This window comes from Stegostoma tigrinum, chromosome 39, assembly GCF_030684315.1.
Source record: "Stegostoma tigrinum isolate sSteTig4 chromosome 39, sSteTig4.hap1, whole genome shotgun sequence".
NCBI classification, from domain to species: domain Eukaryota; kingdom Metazoa; phylum Chordata; class Chondrichthyes; order Orectolobiformes; family Stegostomatidae; genus Stegostoma; species Stegostoma tigrinum.
Genome location: NC_081392.1, coordinates 10,271,619 through 10,299,425, shown reverse-complemented (window position 1 = coordinate 10,299,425; position 27,807 = coordinate 10,271,619). Strand labels below are relative to the sequence as shown.

General features: G+C 46.3%; 1 protein-coding gene across 3 annotated transcripts in view; it reads left to right on the top strand.

Annotated features, from left to right (window-relative positions):
* LOC125447685 (dapper 1-like) overlaps nucleotides 1-27,807 on the top strand; it is an 88,997-nt gene that overhangs the window by 44,476 nt on the left and 16,714 nt on the right. For 2 of the 3 annotated variants that reach the window (XM_059640964.1, XM_048522302.2), the window contains exon 2: nucleotides 20,113-20,245. The exons of the other annotated variant lie outside the window; for it this stretch is intronic. In XM_059640964.1, the coding sequence (XP_059496947.1) occupies nucleotides 20,113-20,245 (133 nt within the window). The remainder of the gene's footprint in view (nucleotides 1-20,112; nucleotides 20,246-27,807) is intronic. 3 annotated transcript variants of the gene reach the window in all.

Sequence of the window (27,807 nt, the reverse complement as noted above, 5' to 3'; positions counted from 1 at the left end):
AGTTGTTGGCCCACACACAGGCTCAGCTCCATCTGGAGTAAGGCCGCACCCTCCATTAGGCATTTCTATTGGTCAATGAATTCAATGACTAATCTGAAAATACAGGATGTAAGAACAGCAGGAGGCTATTCGGCCCTTCCAATTTCTTGCTTCCATTCAACTAGACCTTGACTGATCGTCTATTTTAGCACTGTTTTCCTGCACTACCTCCTTGATACCTTTAATATAGCTCAACCTACCGACCTCCCTCTTGAGCATTCGCAATGGCTGAGTCCCCACAGTTCCTCTAAGTTAGGGAATTCCATAGATTCACCATCCCGGACTGAGCTGTGTAAACATTTCTGCACTCAGAGTAGGGGCTTGGGCGGTCGGTACGTTGAGCTATATTAAAGGTATCAAGGACGTAATGCAGGAAAACGGTACTGAAATAGACGATCAGTCATGGTCTCGTTGATTGACAGCAAGAGGTTAGAAGGGCCGAATGGCCTCCCGCATTTATGTAGTGCCCCCTTAGCAATCTCAGCTGTGAGCCACCCCAGCCCAAAAACTGCCACCAAGTACTTTCAAAGCGTGGTCACTGTCGCAGCACAGGAACGTGGTAGCTCACTTGTGCACAGCAGGATCCCACAGGCGGCAACGTGATTCCCAGCAGATCGTTTGGGGATTTATGGTGTGGTTCGTCGGGGAGGGGAGGACAAGAAACAGTGAGGGCTCCCGGTCTCAAAGCTTAGTGCCCCCTGACAGTGTGGCACTCTCCTTGCCACTGGGTAACATTAAGCTGGACGGGAGTGGAGCGGAGCCTTGTAAATTCCAGATCGAGTGGGCCACAATTTCCCCAGGAAACTCCGGTGTGATGTGCTGACTTTCAAGTTGGCTTTTGGAGAGTGTAGAGAAGGAATGTATGATTTCCAAGCGGGTACTGTCAGCAGATAAGACCATGAGACATAGGCTGAAGTAGACCATTCGGCCCATCGAGTCTGCTCAACCTATTCAATGGCTGATCGCGTAAATGCGGCAAACTTTTCATTAAGTGGACCAGGAATGCGCTGGTTGATCAAATATTCCAGTTAATCAAGAGATCCACGTAATCAATTCAAAAGCCCACACTCAGTGACAGAAACATAATGCAGGGAGGACACACGTCGCTTACATACTTTAATTACAGCATAAGTCATTTAAATAAGAATGCAACTTTGTCTTAAATAAATATCACTAGCGGAGAGCCTTCCCATTCGCACCCTCAACTGACCACTCGGACATGGCGATATTTGAGGAGAAATTGACTCGAAATTGAATCAACTGTTGGTAATTTCATATGGGCTTTCCAATGAACAACATGTATATTTACATTGAGGTAAATAAATGAGAAAAACAGAATAATCGGATGGAGTAATGCAGTGAGCTGGGCGCTATTTGAGATATATTAATTTTTTTATGGTTTAGCGAGAGTGTCGGTTCATGAGGTGTCATTTAAAACTAGGCTCGCTGTATATCCAAGGCTATGGTGGAGGGATTTTCAATCAGGAAGGGAATCAAGGGTTGTAGGGAAGAGGCCGGAAAGAGGGTTATCCGTCAGATTGCGGAACAGACTCAAGGGGCAGAATGGCCTACTTCTGCCCCCATGGTCTTACCTGCCGAAAGGCCAGAGGTGGGTTATCCAATCAGCCAATGAATAGTGCAGCAGACTGGTTGGGCAGAATGGCCTCTTTCAGCTCCTATGTCTTATGGCTTACCTACCGAAAGGCTAGCAAGTGGGTTATCCAATTAGCTGTTGAATAGCAGAGCAGACTCGATGGGCTGAATGGGCTTATGAAATTGCCTGCTTGGAAAGAGGTGCTGGGGGGGTGCCATTGAGCAAGGGAGACAAGTGCCCTCCAAGTGTCAAGGAGCCGGGCCTGCTCACCCAGGCCGTGGAAGGGTTCCCGCTCGTTACCCCAGTCTTCAGAAACTAGTTTTTTACCGCAAGGTGCTGTGGCCAAGGCACCTCGAAGAGAATTTTGTGTAAAAGTGATTTTATATGCAATGCCCCACCACACAGCGAGCAAGGGACTATCAACTGAAACTAGCTTTGGGAGCTAAGATCTGGATGGGGAATGAGTTTTCACTCACTTATACCCTACACGCTATGAATCTTATTGCGTTTGTTCCAGCTCATTGCTTTCCTGGCAACTTCCATCCAGTCGTTAATCATCCCTTTGTACAAGGCAATAATTGTGGGCACGGGTCCAAACTTGCCCTGTATCTCCTTGGTCTGTGAATTGCCCTGGACAGGAGTCTGGGAGCAGAGTGGGTCATTCATCCCCCATTTAGGTGGACTTAGGACCCCACCTGGGACTCCTCCTCGATGCGACGGGTCAGCTCCACAAGAACTGGCCCACAGTGAAGTCAAACACCGACATTTACAGAGTCGCTTCTCAGTTGAAGAAACTAATTACAGTGGAAGGGCTAAGTCTGTAAATCCTGCAGCCCTTTGTCAGTTGATGCCAAATTTGGCTCGTAAAAGCCTGCAGATTGGTGTCAGCGGGGCAGATCTGATAGAGGTGTAGATTTTAATAGACTGCAAACCCTGAGAACAAGCAACACGTGGTCGGAGCTGATTCAACAGGCTCTTGGATTTATCCTGTGTGAACACAGAAGTAGGACAAGACCATTTAGCCCCTCGAGCCTGCTTTGATCTGATTGACTTGCCGTCACAGTGAAAAGTTTTGTTTTGCGAGCAGTACAGGTAGATTATTAGCACATATAGAGCATAAGACGCTTAGGCAGAGTGAGGCATACAAGGTTACACTGCTCAGGAAGTGCGCAAAGCAAGATCAACATTAGATTTGAACTTAGAGAGGTCCTTTCAGTAGTCTAATAACAGCAGGGGAGAAGCTGTTCCAGAGCCTGCTGGTGCGTGTGTTCACGTTTCTGCATCCTCTGCCTGTCTTCACACATGCGAATGCGCGCAGACGCACACACATACATGCACACACAAACCGATACACACGTGTAGACACATTTACACACACACACACAGATACATCTACGTGCGTGCATACGCACACATTCATGCACACACACAGGCATGCTCACACAGGTGTGTTTACACACACAGATACATCTACGTGCATGCACACGTACACACTTGCTTGCTCACACACACACCGGCACATACGTGCAGATGTATTTACACGCACACACACAGACATGCACACACAGATGTATTTACACACACACATGTACACACAGATGCATTTGCACACACAGATGCATTTACGCATGCACACACACATGTACGCACACTCACAGGCATGCACACGTAGATGCATTCACACACACAGATACATTTACACATGGACACACACAGTACATCCCCAAATGCCCTTTTACTCCATCTTGGTCAAGTTTAACCTGTTTGATCTAGTCTGGCGCTGTTGAAATAGACTCTATAGACTGAATGATGTAGTTCTGTGCTGTATGCATTGACGTTGTTGAGCTGATAAGATTTTGATTCTAGTGAAAGAGACAGCTGGTTTTGAGTCCAGCATAAATCCCAAGTTTCTCACTTACTTCTGAGGGTGACGGAGGGAGAGGTCAGCTGGATACTAGATGTCTCTGTCTCTCTCTCCCTCTTTGTAACTGCCAAACATTCCATAGCTGAAATGGAACTGTTACCCTTAATAAAAGAATCTCATGGTATCTGTGTCAATCAGAACCTCCTGATATAGGGCTGGAGAGTTGCCAGACTTGTGAATTGTACTCCAGGGTAAGACTGGGAGAAGAAAACCGAGGATAATAATCACAAGGCTGTTAAAACAAAGCATGGCTCGTATTCATCACATAACCCTAATGAAACGGGAATTAATGGGAATGTGGGCAAAACTCTCCAGTGGTTGGAGTCATACCTGATGCATAGGAAGATGGTCGTGGTTGTGGGAGGTCAATCATCTCAGCACCAGGACATCTCTGCAGGAGATCCTCAGGCCCAGCCATCTTCATTCATCAATGACCTTCCTTCCATCATAAGGTCAGAAGTGGGAATGTTCGCAGAAGATTGCACTATGTTCCACACCATTCATGACTCCTCAGATTCTGAAACAGTCGGTGTTCAAAGGCAACAAGATCTGGACAATATCCAGGCTTGGGCTGACAAATGGCAAGTAACATTCATGCCACACAAATGCCAGGCTATGACCATCACCAATAAGAGACAATCTAACCATCGCTCCTTGACATTCAATGGCGTTACCATCACTGAACCCGCACTATCAACATCCTGGGGGACACTATTGACCAGAAACTGAACTAGACTTGCCACGTTAAAAGGGACACTCCATATTTTGAAGTTTTGTCCCCTCAGTCTAGACTCTCCACAGGGAGGGAGCATGTACCATTATATTTCTCAATAAAATCACCCGTGGTTTTTGTAAATTCCACCAGATATAGGCCCGACCTCCTTCACCTTTCCTCACAAGGCAACCTCTTCTCTCCAGGGGTCAGGCAAGTGAACCTTCTCTAAACTACAACCTCTTCGTTGTCTGTTTGGCCATCTGCCCTCACCATTCAGGCCATCAATTCACTGGGATGCTGCCCATTCAACTCGGCAAGGCCCCAATGTGGCCACCACCTGCCGCTGACAGTCAGACCCAGCAGGGCATTTCCTGCCCACTGACTGGCACCAGACATGTCACCGGCCTTGTCTGGGAATCTTAATTTCATGGGATGCAGACGAAGCACGGGATCTGGGAATTCTCTCGGAGTGGGGCCCGGGATGTGAGGACGGGCCCAGTCGGAGACAGAAATGATGTTACAAACTTCTGGGAAAATGCCCAAACCCTGCCCTAGTAGCCCAGCTGAACACCCACTGTGAAGTGTATGCTCAGATATTATTGGCAAGCTAACTGTCACAAGGAAACAGAAAATAGCTCAATGTCTCATCATTGCTCCCCACAGAGCAGTTCCCAGTATTTAATCACATCTATAATACAGGCACAAATTGACACCCGGGGCTCTCGGCACTCTCTCACGGCTAATTTGCTGCATGTTTTGCTAATATTTGCGGTTGGCAGTGATAGTTGAACTGGGCCTGGATTCATACAATGTGTTTTCCAGATTGCCCTTGAATGACATTATTTCCGCTCACCAGATTCTAGTTCCCCGGCTGGTTTGAGTCTCCCGCTGAGAAACCGGTCCTGTTCAGGTTTTTAGAGGCCAAATACAATTTCAGATTTCAGCTCCTCCCAAAATCCTAGGCCCATGGGACAAGACACATTCAAATACCAATTTATCTCCTGTGGCATTACCCCTGCTGAAGAGGAGAGAAAGACTTGCATTTAGATCGTGCCTTTCACTATATCAGAATGTCCAAAAACACTTCACTGACTGTCACAGATATTACACAAAACATTCCCTAGATTCCAGTTGATAACTCACTCCCAGGTATCTGTTATCCTCTCCATAAACCCTCCTGAATTCTTCAATTAGATTCCAGTCTGTAACTCACTCCTAGGTAACTGTTTTTCTATATATTAACCCTCCCGATCCCCTTGATTGGATCCTGGTCTGTAGCTCATTCCCAGGTATCTGTTATTCTATATATAAGCCCTCCTGATCCCCTCAATTATATTCCAGTCTGTAACTCACTCTTGGGTATCTGTTATTTTGTATATAAACCCCCTGAACCTCTAGATTAGATTCCAGTCTGTAACTTACTCCCAGGTATCTGTTATTCTGTATATAACATCCTCCGAACCCCTCCATTAGATTCCAGTCTGTAACTGTGGTTATGTCACTTGCCAGGCTTTGGACAGGTGAAAATATTATTCCCTTAGAGTGAGTTGATATAGCACAGAGTTTATATTTAACCGCAGCCTATCGCTCCTCTCACATTATTTTCTAAATATGGTTGAAAAGTCTCCTCCCGACAGATATTATTTCTTTAGCCTGGGCCTCCTGTTTTCTCGAGTCATTGCACAGCTCAGGAAGTTGCCATTTCTCTGGTTGGCATTTTCTGCTTTAACCCAATCCTGCATGAAACAATGTCGAGAGTATGATCCTCCCTTGATGACTGCTTTTACTGGGCCCCACGATTCCACTGGAAGGATCCAATCTCTGTTTCAGGGAGTGGAGTTCTTTGGGGGAAAGACTGAATTCTAGTCACTGGGCAGCTGCTGCCAAGTGACTTTTCTAAAGGACTGACCCGATCAGTTGGCTGTTTGACTTCAGGAGGTATCACAGGTGATCCTGATCAATCCAGAGCCTATATAGGCCCTTTTTAGTTTGGAATATAGGGAACTTCGGGTGGCTTATATTTTGAATAATGTTTATTTCGCCCTACGAAGCAATTTGGGAAAAGCTGATTGTAGCGGAAGGTGCAATCTAAATGCAAGTATATTCTGGAAAGCAGGGGTGTAGGTTTCACTGGTGTACCCAGGCTTTGGGAAGAGCTTAACTGTTAACCAAAATGAATGATAGGGAGTCCTGGCAGGCATTTCCCACTTCAATCATCTCTCCATTGGTGTCTCTCCTGGAGTCTACGGTAGATCAATCTCCATGATGACTGTGCCCCGAGAGAAAACAGATGGGGGTCATTCGGTGAAAGCCTGTTCTTTTGTGGGCAGGTTAGGGTGGATTGGCCATGTTAAATTGTCCCATAGTGCCCAGGGATGTGCAGGCTGGTGGGTTAGCCATTGGGAAACGCGGGGTTACAGGGATAGACCAGGGAGAGGTGCATCTGGGAGGGATGCTGTTTGGAGGGTCAGTGTGGACTCGATGGGCCAAATGGCCAGCTTCCCCGTTGTAGGGATTCTGTGGCTCTATGTTTGTTGGAGCATCTCAGAGATTGCGGGTTGCCTAGGGATTCAACTGATTGGCTATTGAGCGGCCAGTTTCTCCCATTTGGTGGAAGGTCAGGGTTTGGAGGGGGGAAGCATGAAAAATAGAAGGACTTTGGGGCATTGTGGTGGGAGGGGTTGAAGACAGAAGGGGATTGCAGTTGAATGTCACATGATGATGGAGAGAGCGCAGTATTCCCAGCTCAGGCCTCAGTGACTGGGCAAAGGGCTGATCGTGTTGGCCATCCCTGAGCCAGGCTGCTGGGCATCACTCAGTACTGGAAAATGAGGGCAGTGCCAGGATTAAGTCCTCTTCTTGCTTCTTGCCAGCCTGGGCACATGACCCGTGAGGAGAAAAGGTATTGTTTTTATCCTTCATCCCCCACATGACCATTGAAACAACTCATCAGAGGCCAGCATCCCATTACCAAACACCTTTCATTTACAAGCACACAGCTATTGACAGTAGTGCTACCTCTCACTGAGTCAGACATGCAGGGCTCAATATCCATGGCATTCACCCTTATTCTGTCAGCCAGGGCTCCCTGATTGGACCAGACTAACAGCCCCAGTCAGGGGAAGCTCATATTCTAGGAAGTCTAGCCAGCTGACCTCACTACAATCACCACAGACATCGAGCCAGCATTTGCTCCCCATCCCTAATTGCCCCTAAATCGACTCCCTGGCCAGGGTCATTTTAGAGGGCAACTGCATGGCTGTGGGTCTGGAGTCTCATGCAGGCTAAGGATGACAGATTTCCTTCCCTAAAGGAGCATCAGTGAACCATAGGATCCCTGCAGCATGGAAGCAGGTCATTTGGCCCTTCGAGTCCACACTGACCCTTCTGAAGACAAACCCACCCAGAGCCACCCTATTCCTGTAACCCTGCATTTCCTGTAGCTAACCCACCTCACCTTTACATCCCTGGACATTATGGAAAATTTAACATGGCCAGCCCTTTGTAACATCTTTAAAGAAAAACCAGATGGATTTTTTTCCAACAACAGTTGTCATGGTGACCATCGATGAGACTAGCTTTCAATTCCAGATTTATTCATGAAATTCTAGTAGTTGCTGCAGTGAGATTTCAGTGTTAGCCAAAACTTCTGGATTACCAGCTAGTAAGAGTTACCATATAGCTCTCACTTTAGAGAGAGATTACTGGAGGTAAGTTTATTTCAGGTGAAACAGACAAGGTAGGACAGTCATGGTAAATTCAGCTGGTGCAGGAATCAGACCCACGCTACTGGTGTCACTCTGCACTGCAAACCAGTCAACTGAAGTAACTGAATCCTTACCAGCCCAGTAACCCTGTCACCACCACTTTGATTAGCAACGCAGATGGGGTTTCGATTGCACACTTATGAACTGATTTTGACTTCCTGAGGTGGAACTTTGGGGGCGGCACGGTGGCTCAGTGGTTAGCAGTGCTGCCTCACAGCACCAGGGACCTGGGTTCGATCCCACCCTCGGGCGACTGTGTGGGAATTTCTGCGTGGGCTTCCTTCAGGTGCTCTGGTTTCCTCCCAATGTCCAAAGCAGTGCAGGCCATGCTAAATTGCCCCATAGTGTTCAGGGATGTGCAGACTAGGTGGGTTATAGGGGGATGGGTCAGGGTGGCATGCTCTGAGGGTCGGTGTGCACTTGTCGGGCAGAACGGCCTGTTTCCACACTGCAGGGGATTCTAGTCTATGACTCGAACCTGGGATCCCATGCAGGAGCCTGGATTCAGTGCCATCAATCCCAGTAGAGTACAGTGGAAATACTGTGCTGTCAGAGCTGCCAACAAGATGTTACACTAAAGCCTCATTCGTCCTCTCAGACCGATAAAACACATCCCCACCTCAAAGAAGGGCAGGACTGTTCCACGATGTGTTCTGGGCAGTATTTATCCAGTAAGCAATGGACAATGTGGTCAATTTTCTAGTTGCTGCTTCTGGGTGCCCTGCTGTGCACTAATGGGAAGTTGCCATTCCAAAATAAAAATGGTGCCTTTGCTTCAAAAGGAATGTCCCAGGGCCGATTAAATCAAGACAGTAAAAAGGGGCTATTGAAATGCAGGGTCTTGTGCCCGGTGCAATAAATCTGACGAAAGGAGATTTATATATCGAATTACAGATACCCAGGAGTTAGCTATGGACTGGATTCTCATCGGGGAACTCAGGCATGTTTACATATAGAAATAACAGAAACCTGGGACTGAGTTACAGACTGGAATCTGATCAAGGATGCTCAGGAGGGTTTATATATGGAGTAGCAGATACTCGGGACTGAGTTACAGACTGAAATCTAATTGAGGAGCTCAGGAGGGTTTATACATAGAATAACAGATACCCAGGAGTGAGTTACAGACTGAAGTCTAATCAAGGAGCTCAGAAGGGTTTATATATAGGATAACAGATACCTAGGTGTGACTTACAGACTGGAATCTAATCAAGGAGATCTGGAGGATGTTTATATGGAATGACAGATACCCGGGACTGAGTTACAGACTGGAATCTAATCCAGAAGACTGGTGGGGTTCATATACAGAAAAACAGATACCTGGGACTGAGTTAAGCACTGGATTCTAATCGAGGAACTCAGGTGGCTTTACATATTGAATGACAGATACCTGGGAGTGAGTTACAGACTGGAATCTAATCAAGAGACAAAAATGTCAGGATGTGGAAAGTAGTTGCAGAAAAAGGAGGCTAGATTCTGGAAATAAATGTTGGACGAGTGCTGGGCGTAAACCTGAGGTCGGGGCAAACATATGCAGTGGTCTAGGGCTGTGCACAATGGCTCATTCGAAGAGTGGCCTGCATATATGATGGCCCAAAAGGCTTCCTTCTGTAATAGGACAGTCTACAGGCTCCTCACTTCAACACTGTGTGCCTGATGTCACTGCATCTGACCATTAAACAGTGACAGAGCTTCCAAAGGAAACCTGTGAGGAGGGGGTGTTGGTCTCTATCTTTGATGGTGTTGGCTCTCCACTGCAGCCAGCTTAATCCAATCCCACAGCCTCGACACTCCGAGCAGCAGAGAAACAAAGAAATACAGACGATGAAGGGGAGGAAAGCTTCATAAAAATCCATAAATACATCTGCAATTCAATATGAGTCACCATTCTTGGTGATTCATACCTTATTAGGGAAATCATTGAAGTCCTCTCTCTCTACAAGATGTACTCCAGAGAATTTGGAGGCAAGCTGACAGGAAGGAATTCATGAAATTAATCACAATAGCACAAAAAGTTACTTCCTTCACAGTCAAATGAATTTAGGAGTGGGGTGGGCAGATGGTCTGGCACCTGAGAGTGGGACAGTGTGAGTGAGTGATGGAGGGGGCTGGTATCTGAGAGTGGGACAGTGTGAGTGAGTGAGTGATGGAGGGGGCTGGTATCTGAGAGTGGGACAGTGTGAGTGAGTGAGTGATGGAGGGGGCTGGTATCTGAGAGTGGGACAGTGTGAGTGAGTGAGTGATGGAGGGGGCTGGTATCTGGGAGTGGGACAGTGTGAGTGAGTGAGTGATGGAGGGGGCTGTTATCTGAGAGTGGGACAGTGTGAGTGAGTGAGTGATGGAGGGGGCTGTTATCTGAGAGCGGGACAGTGTGAGTGAGTGAGTGATGGAGGGGGCTGGTATCTGAGAGTGTGAATTCCTACAATGTTTTTTGGGGTTGAAGGCTGTCCGGGACTGAATTCTGCTGCAAGTTTAACGCTGAGGCTGGCTCCTTTGCGGCAACTTGTAATAACTAAACAAACAATATTGTCAGATCAGACTTTCATTATAAGACTGTACGGTGTCTTTAACACCAGCTGCAGAGAGATGGTTAAAACCTGGAGAGTTGACAGGAATGTGGAACAGTGCAGTGACGCGCTGGGGCTGTCTAGATGTAGCAGGAAGAGAAATCACTGCTTAGACACATTCCTGCCTGTCAATGACATTTTTTGCTGCTTAACACTTGTACCCATGTATGGAGAAGACATTCCAAATGTATCATTGGTAGTCTGATAATTACCTGAAAATGTGTTAACCTTCTGCAGGAACCTTTTCCAACTCTTATTCCCCTTTCCCCTCCCTCATCTCAGAGGCTTAAGTTTGGAAAGTTCCCACAATAGGACGGAAATTATATCAATACTAATTCACTAGAATGAAGCAAATAGGGTGACTGTACAGGGTCATCCCCGAAAAGTGAGAATCTAAACATCATCCCTTGATGTTCGGTCGTATTATCATCTCTGAATCAATATCCTGCAGCTATCCATTAACTGGAAATTGAACTGTGCAAGCTACATAAAGACAGTGGCTACAAGAGTGGGTCAGGTGAGTAACTCACTTCCTGGCTCCCCCCAAGTCTGTTCATCATCGACAAGGCACAAGTCAGGAGTGTGATGGAATATTCCCTACCTGCGTAGATGGATGCAGCTCCAACAACAATCATGTAGCTTGCAACCATCAGGACAAAGCAGCCCGCTAGATTGGCACTATATCCTCAAGCATCAGTAGCAGCAGTGTGTACTGTCGACAGGATGCACTGCAGTAATTCACGAAAGCTCCTCAGACAGCACCTTCTGAGCCATGATCTTCACCAACTGTAAACACAAGGGAGCGAACACAAAGAACACCAGCCCTCCAAATCTCCATGACTTGGAACTATATCAGATTCCAGCCTGCAACTCACTCTTGGGTATTTGTTATTCTATATATAAACCATCTTAAATCCCTTGATTAGATTCCAGTTTGTAACTCACTCCTGGGTTTCTGTTATTCCATACATAAACCACCCTGACCCCTTCAATTAGATTCCAGTCTGTAACTCACTCCTGGGTATCTGTTATTCTATACATAAACCACCCTGAACCCTTCAATTAGATTCCAGTCTGTAACTCACTCCTGGGTATCTGTTATTCTATACATAAACCACCCTGAACCCTTCAATTAGATTCCAGTCTGTAACTCACTCCTGGGTATCTGTTATTCTATACATAAACCACCCTGAACCCTTCAATTAGATTCCAGTCTGTAACTCACTCCTGGGTATCTGTTATTCTATACATAAACCACCCTGAACCCTTCAATTAGATTCCAGTCTGTAACTCACTCCTGGGTATCTGTTATTCTATACATAAACCACCCTGACCCCTTCAATTAGATTCCAGTCGTAACTCACTCCTGGGTGTCTGTTATTCTATACATAAACCACCCTGAACCCTTCAATTAGATTCCAGTCTGTAACTCACTCCTGGGTATCTGTTATTCTATACATAAACCACCCTGAACCCTTCAATTAGATTCCAGTCTGTAACTCACTCCTGGGTATCTGTTATTCTATACATAAACCACCCTGAACCCTTCAATTAGATTCCAGTCTGTAACTCACTCCTGGGTATCTGTTATTCTATACATAAACCACCCTGACCCCTTCAATTAGATTCCAGTCGTAACTCACTCCTGGGTGTCTGTTATTCTATACATAAACCACCCTGACCCCTTCAATTAGATTCCAGTCTGTAACTCACTCCTGGGTATCTGTTATTCTATACATAAACCACCCTGAACCCTTCGATTAGATTCCAGTCTGTAACTCACTCCTGGGTGTCTGTTATTCTATACATAAACCACCCTGACCCCTTCAATTAGATTGCAGTCTGTAACTCACTCCTGGGAAGAACAAGCAGAGCAAGTACATGGGTGAACCAGCTCCCCCAAGTCTTTATGACTTGGGGCTATATTTTTCTTTATTCTTTAATTGGACGAGGGCAGTACTGGCACCTGCAAACACACTCTGCTCTTCAGAACATTTCCTCCCCTGAATCAATCCCCCACCTTGCTGCCAGCGCACCAGTTAATATGATTGACAGTCAGCTGCCAGGCTTTGTTTTAAGTTTTGGACCACACAGATTGATTCTAATCGGTCAAGCCTCGGAAATGTCCAATGAGTGGCTGTCAAACAATTGTGTTGAGTTGGAACAATGTGTGGATATGTTCTTTCCATCTGTACACTGCCTTCATATGGTATTGTTGTAAATTATCCTGCGAAATGTTTCATCAAAATGTGTATTTTGTCAGCAATGTTTAAGTTTTGTGTCACAAAATGATTAATTAGGGACATATTGAGGATGGAGATCGAACTCAGATAGATCAACCATGACCTGATTGAATGTTGGAAGCAGGCTCGAAGGTTTCAATGACCTACTCTCTTTTCGATTTTCTTTATTTCTTTGTGTCACTCTGTCATTCACCTTCAAAGGGCATTTTACCTGTTAACAGCAGGACACAGGGGACTCGGGACTATCAGAGCTGACCCTGATCCTAGAGGTGAAAGTGTAACGATATTCAGAATTTGCTGTATTTTGAATATTGTTGCAAAGAAAATTTTACTGTGATATAGTTTTATTTTTTCACAGAAAAGGAAGTGTGATGACATTTGACCCAGAAGCAGTTCAGTCAGCAAGACCTGTAGTCTATAAAATGTTTTCTGGAATCTGTAATTTTTTTTAAAGAATCCTTTTAAGTTTTGCACCAACTATAAAGGAAACAATTGAAATTATTCTTGGATAATGAGAAATACTGGTCCATGTGACGTGGTGGCCCTTGACCTGGAAGCTTAGGCAAGAAAGTTGACATGAAATATTGTGTGGCTGGCAGCTTGTTGTGATTAGAACCAGATGGCTCTCACTGACTGTGAGACCATTGGCTGGCATTGCTAACCTGGACCAATCAGGGAGCCCTGGATGATAGATATAAAAGGGAGATTCAGAATCCGAGCTGGCTGTTCATAGCCAATGTGCTGTGTGCTTGTAAATAAAGGGAGACTTGATGATGCGATACCAGCCTTTATGTGTTATCTCAGGGATGCAAAGGAGAGCTGGAGATTGAGGTGACCAAGAGACAGTTACAGGATCTCTTGGAGGCAGTGTGCAAGTAGGACAAAATGGTGTGAAACCAGTGATAGGGTTAATGTCAGGGTTAGGGTTAGACCTGGAATTCTGTGTGTATCCCTGACATTGCTGAAGAGATGGCTGTTTTACCAGAAATGACCAAATTGGCAAACTAGGGTTTTATGGGTTATTTGGATGAGAAAGAATGACAGCATCAGGACCTGAGGGATAGTTGGGGTTCATGACAGTGTACCCTCTTCATGGTACCTGCTTAAGACAGAAATGAAACTTATTGTTGGGCAAGGCTCCTGACCTACTTCTACAGATAAAAACAGCATTGCATGGAACTGTATTGCTACATATTACCATATCTGCTGAAGGGAATGTTTGCAGATGTACAAGACACATCTCTCATTTTTTTTTATTCACCCATGGGGCATTGGCCTCACTGGCTGGGCTAGGATGTAATGCCCATCCCTAGTTGCCCCTTGAGAAGGTGGGAGTCAGCTGCTTCCTTGAACCGCTGCGGCCCGTGTGCTGTAAGTTCGCCCTCAGCACTGTTCGGGAGGGGGTCCCAGGGTTTTGACCCAGTGACAGTGTGTAGTCTGTACAAAGTGAAATCAACCTTTTGATTTTGAAGCATTGTTTGCCTCTTAATTCATGTGCAATTTGCATTGGTTCTGATTCATGTCACAGCACCAGATACAAAAGGTGTAATTTTGTCTGTGACTGTTTCATTTGGTAGAGGTTGGTGGGGTGGGGGGGGGGGGGGGGGGGGTGCGTGGGGGCGGGTAGGTGGGGAGGTGAAACATTTATGCACATTATTGCAGTCTACAGGTTTTCCCCTGGGGGACTGGGACAAGAGTCATCTCAATGGGGCAATTGAGCTTCAGTCGAGCTGGTGGAGGTCAGAGTCACTGAGTCAGAGCTGCATCCCAGGCAGCAGTGAAAGACAGGCTCACTCCCAGTCTCTGTACGAAAGTTCAGCCAAACCAGAGGGGAAAATTGGAGCCCTGCAGGGCCTCAATTTAGTCATTATATAAATTCCCAAAATAGCAACATATTTTCCTTTGACGGATTAAATATCTAGCTCTCCTTTTCTCTGCAGGCTCTGCAGCAATGTTGTGTTTTCAGCATCTGAACAGATTAAATGTTCCTATTTCTTTTCCTGCTCATTGTCCTCAGATCTGGGATCAACCTAAGGCTCAGTTAAGGTTTATTTGCACATGGAAACACCCGCTGGGCGTCCAGGGCGGGCCTCAAACCCTGGGCGCAAGTTGACTCGAAAATATTGCTTGACTTGATGGTGGGTGATGTAAGCTTCCCTTTTTTCCGAAGTCCGATGGGTGGGAGGGGTGGTTTGGAAAATTTCCAAAGTGAAATGTTCTGCTGGATGGCTTTTTAGGTGTAAATGATGTGACAGGGTGGAGCACTGAGGCCTACAGCACAGGCTCTAGTCACCAGGTTCTTGCTGGCTACATTTCCCACAGTCTATTGGCCACAATCTGCCCTGGGAGAGGAGTCAAGATGGAGTTACCCCGGGTCCGCTGCCGAACCGTGATCCAACACGCTCCCTGTTGCCAGGGTTACACTGCCAAGTGGGGCACTGGAATTAAACTGGGTCTTAATGTCCACAGGGGACATCCCATGGCAGTATTTTGAAGAAGGGTTGGGCTGTTTCCCAGTCTGATGTTCGTACGTTGGCCGAGATTTACAGACAAGAAAGCCAGGTGATCTCATTGCAGCACGGAAACAGGCCCTTCAGCCCAATTTGTCCATGCTGACCAGGTTTCCTCAACTGAACTACTCCCATTGCCAGCATTTGGCCCATATCCCCCTAAACCCTTCCTATTCATGTACCCATCCAGATGCCTTTTAAATAATTGTAAGTAATTGTACCAGCCTCCACCACTTCCCCTGGCAGCTCATTCCACACACACCCACCCTCTGTGTGAGAAAGCTTCCCCTTGGGTCCATTTTAAATCGTTCCCCTCTCACCTTAAACCCATTCCCTCTTGTTTTGGACTTCCCTACCCAGGGTAAAAGACCTTGTCTATTCACCCTATCCATGCCCCTCATGATTTTATAAACCTCTATTAGGTCACCCCTCAGCGTTCGACGCTCCAGGGAAAATAGTCCCAGCCTATTCAGACTCTCCCTGTAGCTCAAACTCTCTAAACCCAGCAATATCCTTGTAAATCTTTTCTGAACCCTTTCAAGTTTCACAACATCCTTCCTATAGCAGGGACGCCAGAATTGAGCCCAGTTTTCCAAAAGTGGTCCTAACCAATGTCCTGTACAGCCACAACATGACATCTCAACTCTGATACTCAATGCACTGACCAATAAAAGCAAGCATACAAAACACCTTCTTCCCTACCTTCGGTGACCAGAACTGCGCCCAATACTGCATCTTGGTGATTGGTCGTTGAGGAGTAACTTTGACCCAGAGACATGGCAAACCCAACAAGAGCTTGTGCACTAAGGAGAGAACAGGAGAAAGCGGGGGGCTGTCCAGGCTGGGAGCAGGAGAGTTGTCATCAGAGGCTATTTGTGTAAGTTGCACTTCCTGTTCCTTGGAGGAGGGGCAGTGTTCTCTTTAAATCTTTCACAATCACATACTTAATGGTAATGCCCTGGGGAGCGTAGCCGAACCAAGAGACCTTGCAGTGCAGGTTCATAGTTCCTGAAAAGTGGAGTTGCAGGGAGACAGGGTGGTGAAGAAGGAGTTTGGTACGCTTGCCTTTATTGGCCAGTGCATCGAGTGCAGGAGTTGTGATGTCATGTTGCAACTGTCCAGGACATTGGTTGGGCCACTGTTGGAATACTGCGTTAAAAGCTGGTCTTTCTGCGATAGGAAAGATGCCGTGAGATTTACAAGGATGTTGCCAGGGTCGGAGGGTTCAAGCAATGGGGAGAGGCTTATTTTTCCTGGAGCGTCGGAGGCTGAGGGGGTGACTTTATAGAATTGTATAAAATCCTGAGGGATATGAATGGGGTGAAATAATCAAGGTCTTTCCCCCAGGGTAGGGGAATCCAAAACTAGAGGGGTATAGGTTTAAGGTGAGATGGGAAAGATTTAAAAAAGACCTGAGGGGCATTTTTTTCAGGCAGCGGGCAGTGCGTGTATGGAATGAGCTGCCAGAGGAGGTGGTGGAGGCTGGTACAATTACAACATTTAAAAGGCATTTGGATGGGGACATGAATCGAATGGGGTTGGACAGAAATGGGCTGAATGTTGGCAAATAGCACCAGATTAATTTAGGTCAGTATGGACGAGTTCGGCCGATGGGTCTGTACAGCTCTATGACTGTTTCCAGTCTTCCTTGGTGTTCTCACTTCTCTCCATCTTTACATCTGCTCTGCAGCCTATCTTTCACTCCCCTCCCAACGCCATTCCGACCTGTCATTCTCCATACGGATGAACTCATTCAGCACAGCTGTTTACTCAGTTCCTGAGGCAGACGCGAGAGGTCATTAGCATTTGCATTGTCTCTCAGTTGAAGCTGTGATGCCAGGAGACAGATTGCCCTGTTGCCCATTACCCAAATGAGCGCCTTCGACTTTCTTGCTCCGCACATTTGCTCTGTCTGCCACACTAACACCAGACCAAGATCCTGTTTCAGTCAACTTTTTCCCCTCTCGGTCTGCCAGTCACCCTATTCCATGTGCCCCCACCCCCCACCCAGTCTTGCTCTTTCAAACTGGCGGTTCTGAAGTCCACCCCTTTCTCCCTACATTTTCTCTCTTCCCCCCCCCTCTCTCTCTCCTCTCACATTCTTGGTGGCACCTCTCCTGGAGAATGAACCTTGACCTTTGTTCCTCAAGGAAAATTTAATCAAGGAAGCCGCCAGTGTCTGCGAGAGAGGAGGATGGGCTTTGTAAATAGCTTCAGCATCTGGACAGCAAGGTTCTCTTTTTGTGTTTTGCCTTATTTTGTCTCCGTTGTGTGAGCGCAGACAATTGCTGAGCATCGAGGGAGACAAATCTTTCAGCCTCTCATTGAATAGCTGTAACAGACTTTTTGACAAATTGGCTGATGGTCCAGGAAGATTGATGGACTTGACCTACGACCTTGCTCTTTAGTCACCCACCCGGGCCTATCAGTGGCCCGCTCCTGCTGGTCATGTGACTCTCGATGGCCATGGTGATGCGTGTTCCTCATCTGAAGACCAGGCAGAAGAGAAATTGGTAGCTATATCCTCAAAGGCTTGCCCCACTTCCCTAATAAGTGCAAATAGGTTGCTAATGTTGACCCTGAAACAATGCAGGTGTCAGGGGAGAGACAGATGGCCTCACCTGCTCTAGACTGAAAGGCCCTTTGTCTTTGTTTGCAGTCTGTACCCTCTCACTTACTGCCCACACTCTGCACACCAAGCCCTCCTCCAATCCACATCCCCTCCTCCAGTCCGAGCACCAGCTTTAAGCAGACTCCCCCCACTGCGACACCGACTGACCCTTTGGCTCACACCAGTGCCCCCATGCCCACCATGTTTCATGGTGAAAGAATGGTCAGTGAGCTGACCATCCAGGAGGGAGTTAGAACCGGCCCGTCCACTCAATGCACTGACTCGTACACACTCGCTCACAGTTACTCACACCCACACATTCACATACGTTCTCTCGCTGTCACAGTTACACTCACACTGACACTCATGCACAGTCTTTCACTCACACTCACACACTGACACTCATACACTCACTCTCACACACTTACTCTCATACAGTTATTCGCACTCACACTGACACTCGTACACACTGTCACTCTTGCACAGTTACTCAGACACACACATATACACACTCTGATATGTATTCACAGACACACACTCACACACACAGACACAAACTCACACACACACACACACACACACACACACACACACAGACACATAGACACACACACACTTTGACAGACGCAGACACACACACAAACGCACACGCACAGCACATGCACACACACACAGACACACATGCACAGACACACACACAAACACACACCCTCGCGCACACACACAAACACACGCACACGCACACACACGCACGCACACACACACACACACACACACACGTGCGCGCACACACACACACACACACACACACGTGCACATGCACAGGCTTTCCAAAGCTTGGTCCTTCCCACCCATCTGTTCATTCAGATCACTGAAGTCAATGTGGGAAGAGAATTGAGGAAAGGCATGTCCTGGAGTGAGCTCTGACTGACATTGCTTATCTGTGAACTTGAGACTATACAAGGAGTAAAAGGGAATGCTTTGCAGTGCGCTCTCAACTGCCAGCCCAAAGAAATCCCCATGTTTCATTTCTGTTCCTTCCTGGTCACAGGAGCTTGCTGGGCACAGATGAGCTACTCAAGTTTCCTCACCACAGGAGGGACTACAGCTTCGAAGGGTCACTCATTGGCATGGATTACAATCCCTTGGGGATCAGTCCTGGCTGAGTCATTACCCAACACTGGGATAGACAACTTTTATGTTGATTTTGTTGGGGAGTGGAGTATTGTGGGGTCAGACAGGAAAGTGGAGAGGTGGCTATGGACATATCCATCGAGATCTCATGGGAGGTTGAACATGCTTGATGGGCCAAATGGCCCACTCTTTATGTTATTTATGGAAATTGCTTTGGGATGCAAAGCTGACAGGGCCATTGCAGCCTTTGTTTGACATATCATGCGAAAAGCAGCTCCTCTGTCACTGCAGCACACCCGCAGTAGAGCAATTGATGTATTCACCTTTCTGTATTTGATTTGCTTTGATTTATTATTGTCACATGTACCAAGATGCAGCGAAAAATATTATTTTGCATGCTATCCAGACAAATCAGACCTCACATAAGTGCATCAGGGTTATAGAACAGAATACAGAACATAGTGTTAGAGCTACAGAGAAGTTGTAGAGAAAGATCAACGCTAATATAGATCCATTCATAAGTCTGATAACTGCGAGGAAAAAGCTGTTCTTGAATCTGTTGGTATGTGTTTTCAAACTTTTATATCTTCTGCCCATTGGAAGAAGATGGAGGAGAGTATAACCAGGGTGTGAGGGGTCTTTACATGTGTTGGCTGTTTTCCCAAGGCAGTTGGGAGTGTCATCGGATTCAATGGAAGGAAGGCCGATTTGTGTGATGGACAGGCTGTGTTCACATCTCTCTGTAATTTCTTGCGGGTGGGATAGGGTGCTGGAACCTATGATTTTCTGATTCAATCAGTCAGAGTCCCAAGGCAGCCAAGGGTGCTACAGAAATGCAGATAATGATTCTGAGCTGCAGTTTGTAGCGGGCGACCGGGATTGTGTGAATGTGCTGTAACGGTGCCACCTCTAACGATTCCTTCCTTTCTCCCTGTTATTCCACTATCGCCACGCCCCCCCATGACCCCTCCACTTTCTTGCCTCCCCCCAATCCCACCCTGCCCCCAGAATGGTCTGAGACGTCAAGAGGCCACATTGCTCACCCCTCTCCAGCAACTGGAGAGACAGGTCAATGACCTCCGACTGGAGGCGACCCAGACATCAGGTGGGGAGCTGGAAATTGACAGCCGACCAAGTTCTGGTAAGCAATGGAGGGCGGGGGTTGCTGTTGTGGCGGGGGGGAGCTGGGGGGGTGTTGCAGGGATGAGGGTGGAAGAGTGTGGCAAGGGTTGTGTATTTATAGGGTTTGTACAATATCCAGATTTACAAGCCGACAACAGAAAGTGAAATTCCTGCTGCGCGGAATGTCTTTCAATTATCCCATTAAGTTTCTTCCTAAGTCATTGACCAGACAGTATTTTTCATATAGAGACAGACAGGATAACTAATGATTCAGAGCCCTTTTACTCACACTGATACAGGCTAGTTTAACAATCACTCACAAGCTTTTTCACAGGAAAATATCTGCAATGTTCACCTTCCTCCTCCTTTGAAGGCAGAAAGCATCGCGTGACAGGATCAATGGTAACAGGTTAAAACAATGTAGTCAGACTTATTTCCAAGCAAAATCTTATACAGAAGCAAGTAAATAGTGCTGCACCATTGTGGTATTGGCCAAAAGCCAAAGTTAGAGTCATAGATTTGTACAACATGGGAACAGACCCTTCGGTCCAACTCATCCACGCCACCAGACATCCTAAATCAATCTAGTCCCATTTTCCAGAATTTGGCCCATATCCCTCTAACCCCTTCCTATTCATGTACCCATCCAGATGCCTTTTAAATGCTGTAACTGTACCAGCCTCCACCACTTCCTCTGGCAGCTCATTCCATACACGCACCACCCTCTGCATGAAAATGTTGCCCCCAGGTCACCTTTTAAATCTTTCCCCTCTCATCTTAAACCTACATTGTGTAGATTTGGACTCCCCTACCCTGGAGAAAAAAGACTCTCTTCTTCCCCTTTATTCATTCCCGGGATGAGGGTGTTGCTGGCTAGGCTAGCATTTATTGCCCAGAGGGCACTTAAGTGTCAACCCCATAGCCGTGGGTCTGGAGTCACATGTAGGTCGGACCAGGTAAGGATGGCAGTTTCCTTCCCTAAAGGGCATTAGTGAACCAGATGGCAATGGAGTGACAGTCACCATTAGACTTAATTCCAGATTTCTTTTTAAAATTCAAATTCCTCCATCTGCTGTGGCAGGATTTGCTCCCTCAGGGCATTAGCAGGGTCCCTGGATTGACAGTTCAACGATAATACCACTATCGCATTGCATCCCCCTTTACTGCAGATGCTGTAAATCAGAAACAAAAATGGAGATTGCTGGAAAAGCTCAGCAGAGCTGGCAGCGTCTGTGAAGAGAAATCAGAGTTCATGTTTCAGGTCGAATGACCCTTCCTGAGGACTGGGAAAAAGATGTCGGCTATTCACCCTATCTATGCCCTTCATGATTTTATAAACATTCTATAAGTCACCCCTCAGCCTCAGTTGCTTGGAGTGTTTCTTACAATCTTATACCCTGAACCATAGATAGATTGGAATTCATGAAAGAAGATATCAGAGATTTGACGATAAAACCCATGGGCTGTGCCTGTGAATGCAGCTCCCCATCAGACATGCAGTAAATTGACCACAAAAAGCAAACAGAAATTGCTGAAAATATCCCAGGCACATCTGTCTGGACCTTTAGCGGGAAAAGATAGGTTCCAGATGTTCTTGCTCAAGGCATACAACATCCCAAGTCAAGGGTTTAAGGTCAGTTTAGGGACAGTGTTTGATCGCTGTGCCCCTAGGTTCTTCCTGAAGTGTTCCAAGCCCAGTTGCCTTTCAGTGTTGGAGTTGGATTGTCCAACCAGTTCACCTTTTAATCATTTCTCAGGCTCTTTTTTTCTCTTTTTCTTGACCGTTCATGTTTTTCCCTTCACTTTTTGTGCGACTGTGTTATATCGAGCTGTCTCTGCTCCAACTGTGCCTCTCTGCTTTTCCAACTACTTTTTCTCTTGTGTCTTTATTGGGATCTTTCCTTCTCATTGAGGGATAGTGTGGGAAGATGATGTCATGTTGTAAGGTCAGTTGTGATCTCCTCAAATTGGTAGTCCAATTTGACAAAGGCGCAAAATAGCCTAATCCCACTTTTGCATTTATTAGCACTGGTGCATCTTTTCCTGACTCTCTCTGCCCCTTTTACAGTTACAATTAGGCTTTATTGTCACATGTACTCAAGTACAGGATACAGTGAGAGGTGTACAATGTCGCCTCACACAGCACCATCTCAGGTACAAAGTACCTAGTTACAAATTTTAGCTTCTAAAATAGATTAGGTTCAAAAATAGAGAAATAAAGAGAAAAGCAAGAAGTTTGATATTGCTCCAGCTCAATAACCTTTCCCTCCTGCCGCACCCAGTCTCTCTACATGCCTGGCTATATTTGTGTTCACCGCAATCTTTGCATTTGCTTAGCACCTACGTTACAACAGCGACTGCATTTAGTACAAAAAATTGGCTCTGCATCTCTTCAGGGTAACCTGCGGTTACAAAAGGTGCTGTGCAAATGCAGAAGTTAAAATCCTCTTGTCCATGTCTGGGTGTCTGGTGCACTTGCATGCCCCTTCCCTCCTTGCATCTGCCTGGACCTCTCTGCTCCTTTTGTTTTAATGCTATACCACCTCTCCCACTGCGGACTGAGCTACTTCACAAAATGGTTTCTGTGTTAACCTCAAGGATCTGGGAGAGAGAGAGGTCACTGCATCAGTCCCCCTTTTGCAGCAGCAAGGCTAATGTGTGTGTGAAATGGCCATTGCCATCTCTGCTTTGGCTTTGTTCAGTTCAATAAGTCGCCAATCATGGCACAGTCAAGGTGTCAGAAACAAGTTGGCAGTGGGTCAAGGGGGTTCCAGTCCCACCTGCTCCAGGGGTGTCTCTGATCAGGATGATTGGAAAATATCTGACCTTTGTCAGAAACAATAGCCCAGATCCTCCCACCCCTTCTTCACTTTATCAAACTTATAAAGGCTCCCAGTGGCTCACAGCTGAGATAGTCAGACCCCCCTCCCACTTTCAACCTCCTGCTGTTGGAATAGTTAGGGCTGCCTTTAATGCTCAGCTCCAGGGAGGCGCTTCTACTAAGATAAGTGGCTCAGTGGTTAGCACTGCAGCCTCACAGCACCAGGGACCTGGGTTCGATTCCACCCTCGGGGGGTGACTGTCTGTGTGGAGTTTGCACATTCTCCCTGTGTCTGTGTGGGTTTCCTCCTGTAGTTCAACGATGTGCACTTTAGGTACATTGGCTGTGGGAAATGCAGGGCCTTAGAGATGGTGTCTGAGTAGAGTGCTGTTTGGAGGCTTGGTGCAGATGGGCTATATGACTTCTTACTGCACTGTAAGGATTCTATGACCTGACGGTGAAATTCCCATCCTTGGGATGTGTGAGGTTTCTTTCATAAAATAATGGAATGATACAGCATTTGAGGAGATAGCTAGTGGAGTGTGTTTTGCAGGCACTAGTGTGGTAGACAGGACTGCTAATGTGTGTAAGCACAGCCATGAGGGCTCGGAGCGGGAGGAAGCCATTAAGCCTTTACAAACCTGAGATCATGCTCAATTTTCCATTCCTGCACCACCCCCCTGACATTTTGAATCATCGATGGCAATCTCCGGATCACAGACGTGAGATGAGTTGCTCTGGGGTGAAGAATTCCAAAGCCTCCACTGCCCTCTGAGTGAAAAAATTACTCATCATGGCCCTAAATAGGTTGCTTTCCATCCTGAGTCTGTGTCCTCTCCTTCCAAGCTGCCTCCTAGTGGAAGGTGATGGCCTGGTGGTTCTATTGCGGGTCTGTTAACCCAGAAACCCACGCATTACCCGAGGGACCCAGGTTCAAATCCTGCCATCACAGATGGATCCACACCACATGACAGAGTTTGAATCTGATTGAAAATATCTGGAATTAAGAGTCTAATAGCAACCATGAATCCATTGTTAATTATCGGGGGTGAAAGAGCTCTCACTTGGTTTACTAACGTCCCTTATCAGGAATCTTCCATCCTTACCTGGTCTGGCCTACGTGTGTCTCCAGACCCACAGCAATGTCATCAACTTTCAACTGTCCTCTGGGCAACTAGGGATTGGCAGTAAATGCTGCCTGGCCAGCAATGTCATCATCCTATAAATGACTGAATTCTTAAAAAGCCTCCACCCTACATTGACAATATCAAGCTCTGTCAGGATTTTGTATCAACCTTTTGGACATGGGGCAGGAGGGACTTAGAACCTGGATCTTCGGGCCCAGAGGTAGGGATGCCACCACTGCATTACAGGAGTCCTCAGAATTTTGTATATTTGTTTGCAATCACTTCCTATTCATCTAAACCCTAGAGACTGTTAGCCCAGTCTGTTTAATCTTCTCATATGTCACTCCCTCCATCTAGTTCAGTGGAATCTTCATTGCACTCCCATTATGCCAAGGGTATTGTTCCCTAGGTAAGGAAGCCAAAACTGCCCACTATATTCTCGCTGTGGACTCACCAAGGCCGCATAAAATTGCAAGTTTACTCATGTACTCAAAGCTTCTTGGAATAAAGGCTGACACACCATTTGCTCTCTTGGTTACAAGGCAAGGTTCCCACCAATAACAAGGTAATACTGACCAGCTCAACTCGTTTATTTGAGAACTTGCAAACTCCCCAGGAGCAGTCACGTGAGGGAAGGATTGAACCTGGGTCCCTGGCACTGGGAGACAGCGATGCTAACCACTGAGCCACTGCGCTGCCAAATTTACATATATTGGTTGAGGGAGAAATGTTGACCCAGGCCATCAATGAGGTGTGCAGAGAGATTCACCCACTCTTCTTTGAAAGTTTTAAGGTGAGAGGAGAGAGATTTAAAAAAGATGAGGGAGGCAAATTTTTCACACGGAGAGTGCTTCACATGTGGAATGATGTTCCTGAGGAAGTGGTGGATGTGGATACAGTTACAACATTTAAAAGACATTTGGATAAGTACATGAATAGGAAAGGTTTGGAGGGATATGGGCCAGGAGCAGGCAGGTGGGACTAGTTTAGTGTGGAAGCATAGTTGGTATGGACTGGTTGGGCCCAAAGGTCTGTTTCTGTGCTGTATTACACTTTGGATCTTTGACTCTATAAAATGGTACCATGGGATCTTTTACATTCACCTGGGAGAGAAGACAGTGTTTCAACAGGGAGCTGATGGCTCAGTGGTGCTATCACTAGACTATTAATCCAGCACCCCAGGTTCAACTCCTGCCAAGGCAGATGGTGGAAATTGAATTGAACAAAAATCTTAAATTAAGAAACTATTGAGGGAATAATGTTGTTTAAAAACTCCATCACTAATGCCCTCTAGGGAAGGAAGTCTGCCATTTTACCCAGTCTCGACTACATGTGACTCCAAAGCCACAGCAATGTGGTTGCCTCCAGATTGCCCTCTGCATACTTAGGAATGGGCAATGAATACGGGCTTCATCCTGTGATACCCAGATCCCATGAATGAACAAGGGAAAACAATCATGCAATAGAAGAGAAATATGTATGGCTCCTTGTGCCATCAGGAATTAATTAGGGTACAGTTAATCAAAGCAATGATTCGTTTCCCTGAAAGAGAATTAGATTCATTCTGAAAGACCCCAGGAATATTCTTGGCCATTTTTTCTGGTGCCTTTCTAACAATAAATTTATTGGACTCACCTTTAACTTTGCTGAAGTGCAATTTGATCTCCCGATTTTCTCACTCATTTCCAGGGGCTGTAGTCACCTCCAGTTTTTCTGTCTGGCTCAAGCTTGCAATCCATTGCTTGTATGGGCTTTGTCAATCTGCTTGCCCTTTGCCATTTATTTCCTACCAACAGAGAAAGGGAGGGCAATGGAGAATGGGCTATCCCAGCATCCTTAGCAGCAATGAAAGCCCTCTATCAAAATTGAAGGTCAAACTAAAAAAGGATTTGCAATTATAAAGCACTTCTCGAATAGTAGGACGTCCAAAAGTGCTTCATAGCCAATGAATTTGTTTTCATTTTCTGTAAAGTGCAGTTTCTGCACTGATATAGGCAACGCAGTATCTAATTTATGCACAGCAAGCTGGTGCAGAAAAGCAAAAGCACACACCTTCCTACTCACCCCATGCCGGCTGGCATTTTCTCGTTTCATCAACCGGCCAAAAAAACACCTCAGTCTCTTAGAATAGTTATGGTACCGAATGAGGTCGCTCAGCCCATTCTGCCTGGCCTCTCTCCTCTGTGTCAGAAATGCTGTGTCCCACTCCAGAGGCATGCAAGTCTAAGCCTACATCATTCCTCTCAGATAAAGAGGTGTCCCGCGGCAATATAGATTATACGATTAACATCAGTGGAGAGGTTTTGTTTCCTTCTTTCATGGGATATGGGCATAACTGGACAGAGTAATATTTATTGACCATTTCATGGGCAACAACAGCAGAATTCACATGGTATGGAAGCCGGCCATTTGGGTCATCAAACCCACACCAACCCTCCAAAGAGCATCCCACCCATCCCCAAACCCATCCATGTAACTCTGCATTTCCCATGAGTAACCACCTAGCCTGCACATCCCTGGATATTATGGGGCAATTTAGCACAGCCAATCCACCCTAACCTACAAGTCTTTGGCAGGAAACCAGCAGACCTGCAGGAAACCCACACAGACACAGGGAGAAACTCTACACAGACAGTTGCCCGAGGCTGGATTTGAACCTGGGTCCTTGGCACAATGAGGTAGCAGTGCTAACCACTGAGCCAATCCAAATGGACCAGGTATCTTGCTAGGGTCATTGCAGAGGGCAGTTAAGAGTCCACCAAATTACTGTGGGTCTAGAGTCATGTGTGGGCCAGACTAGGTAAGGAAGGCAGATTTCCTTCCCTTAAAAGGCATTGGTGAACCACTTGGAGTTTTCACAACAAATGAGGATTCTTGATGCAATTGATACAATAATCTACATCTTCTTTAATGTACAAGTATGGCAAAACAGACTAGAATAGCTATTTATTGTTAGGTGTATTTTTACACCAAAATAAAATGAAACGTTTTACAAGTTGCCATATCACGGCACCTAAATTAATGGCAGAAGTCGTAAATAAGAAAACTCTACTCATCAGAGGAGAAGGTGACTGCCCTCACACACACTAACCCACATACTTCTCTAAAGTCCCCACGTTCTTAGAAGATAGATGATGCGCAACACAGTGATCAGTGTTTTGTTTAAAATTTATTTGTGGGACGTGGGTGTCACTGGCTGGGCCCAGCATTTATTGCCCGTCACTAGTTGCCCCTTGAGAAGGTGGTGGTGAGCTGCCGTCTTGCTGCAGTCCACCTGCTGTAGATTGACCCACAATGCCCTCAGGGAGGGAATTCCAGGATTTTGACCCAGACACAGCGGAGGTACAGCAATGTATTTCCAAGTCAGCATGGTGAGTGACTAGGAGGGGAACTTGCAGGGGGGTGGTGTTCCCATGTATCTGCTGCTCTTGTCCTTCTAGATGGAAGTGGTTATGGGTTTGGAAGGTGCTCTCTGAGGATCTTTGGTGAAATTGGATCTATAAATTTAACTTAGTAGAACTTTCTCAGACATGCTGATAACTGGAGTCATAGAGGTGTACAGTACGGAAACAGACCCTTTGATCCAACTTGTCCATGTTGACCAGATATCCTGACTTAATCTAGTCCCATTTG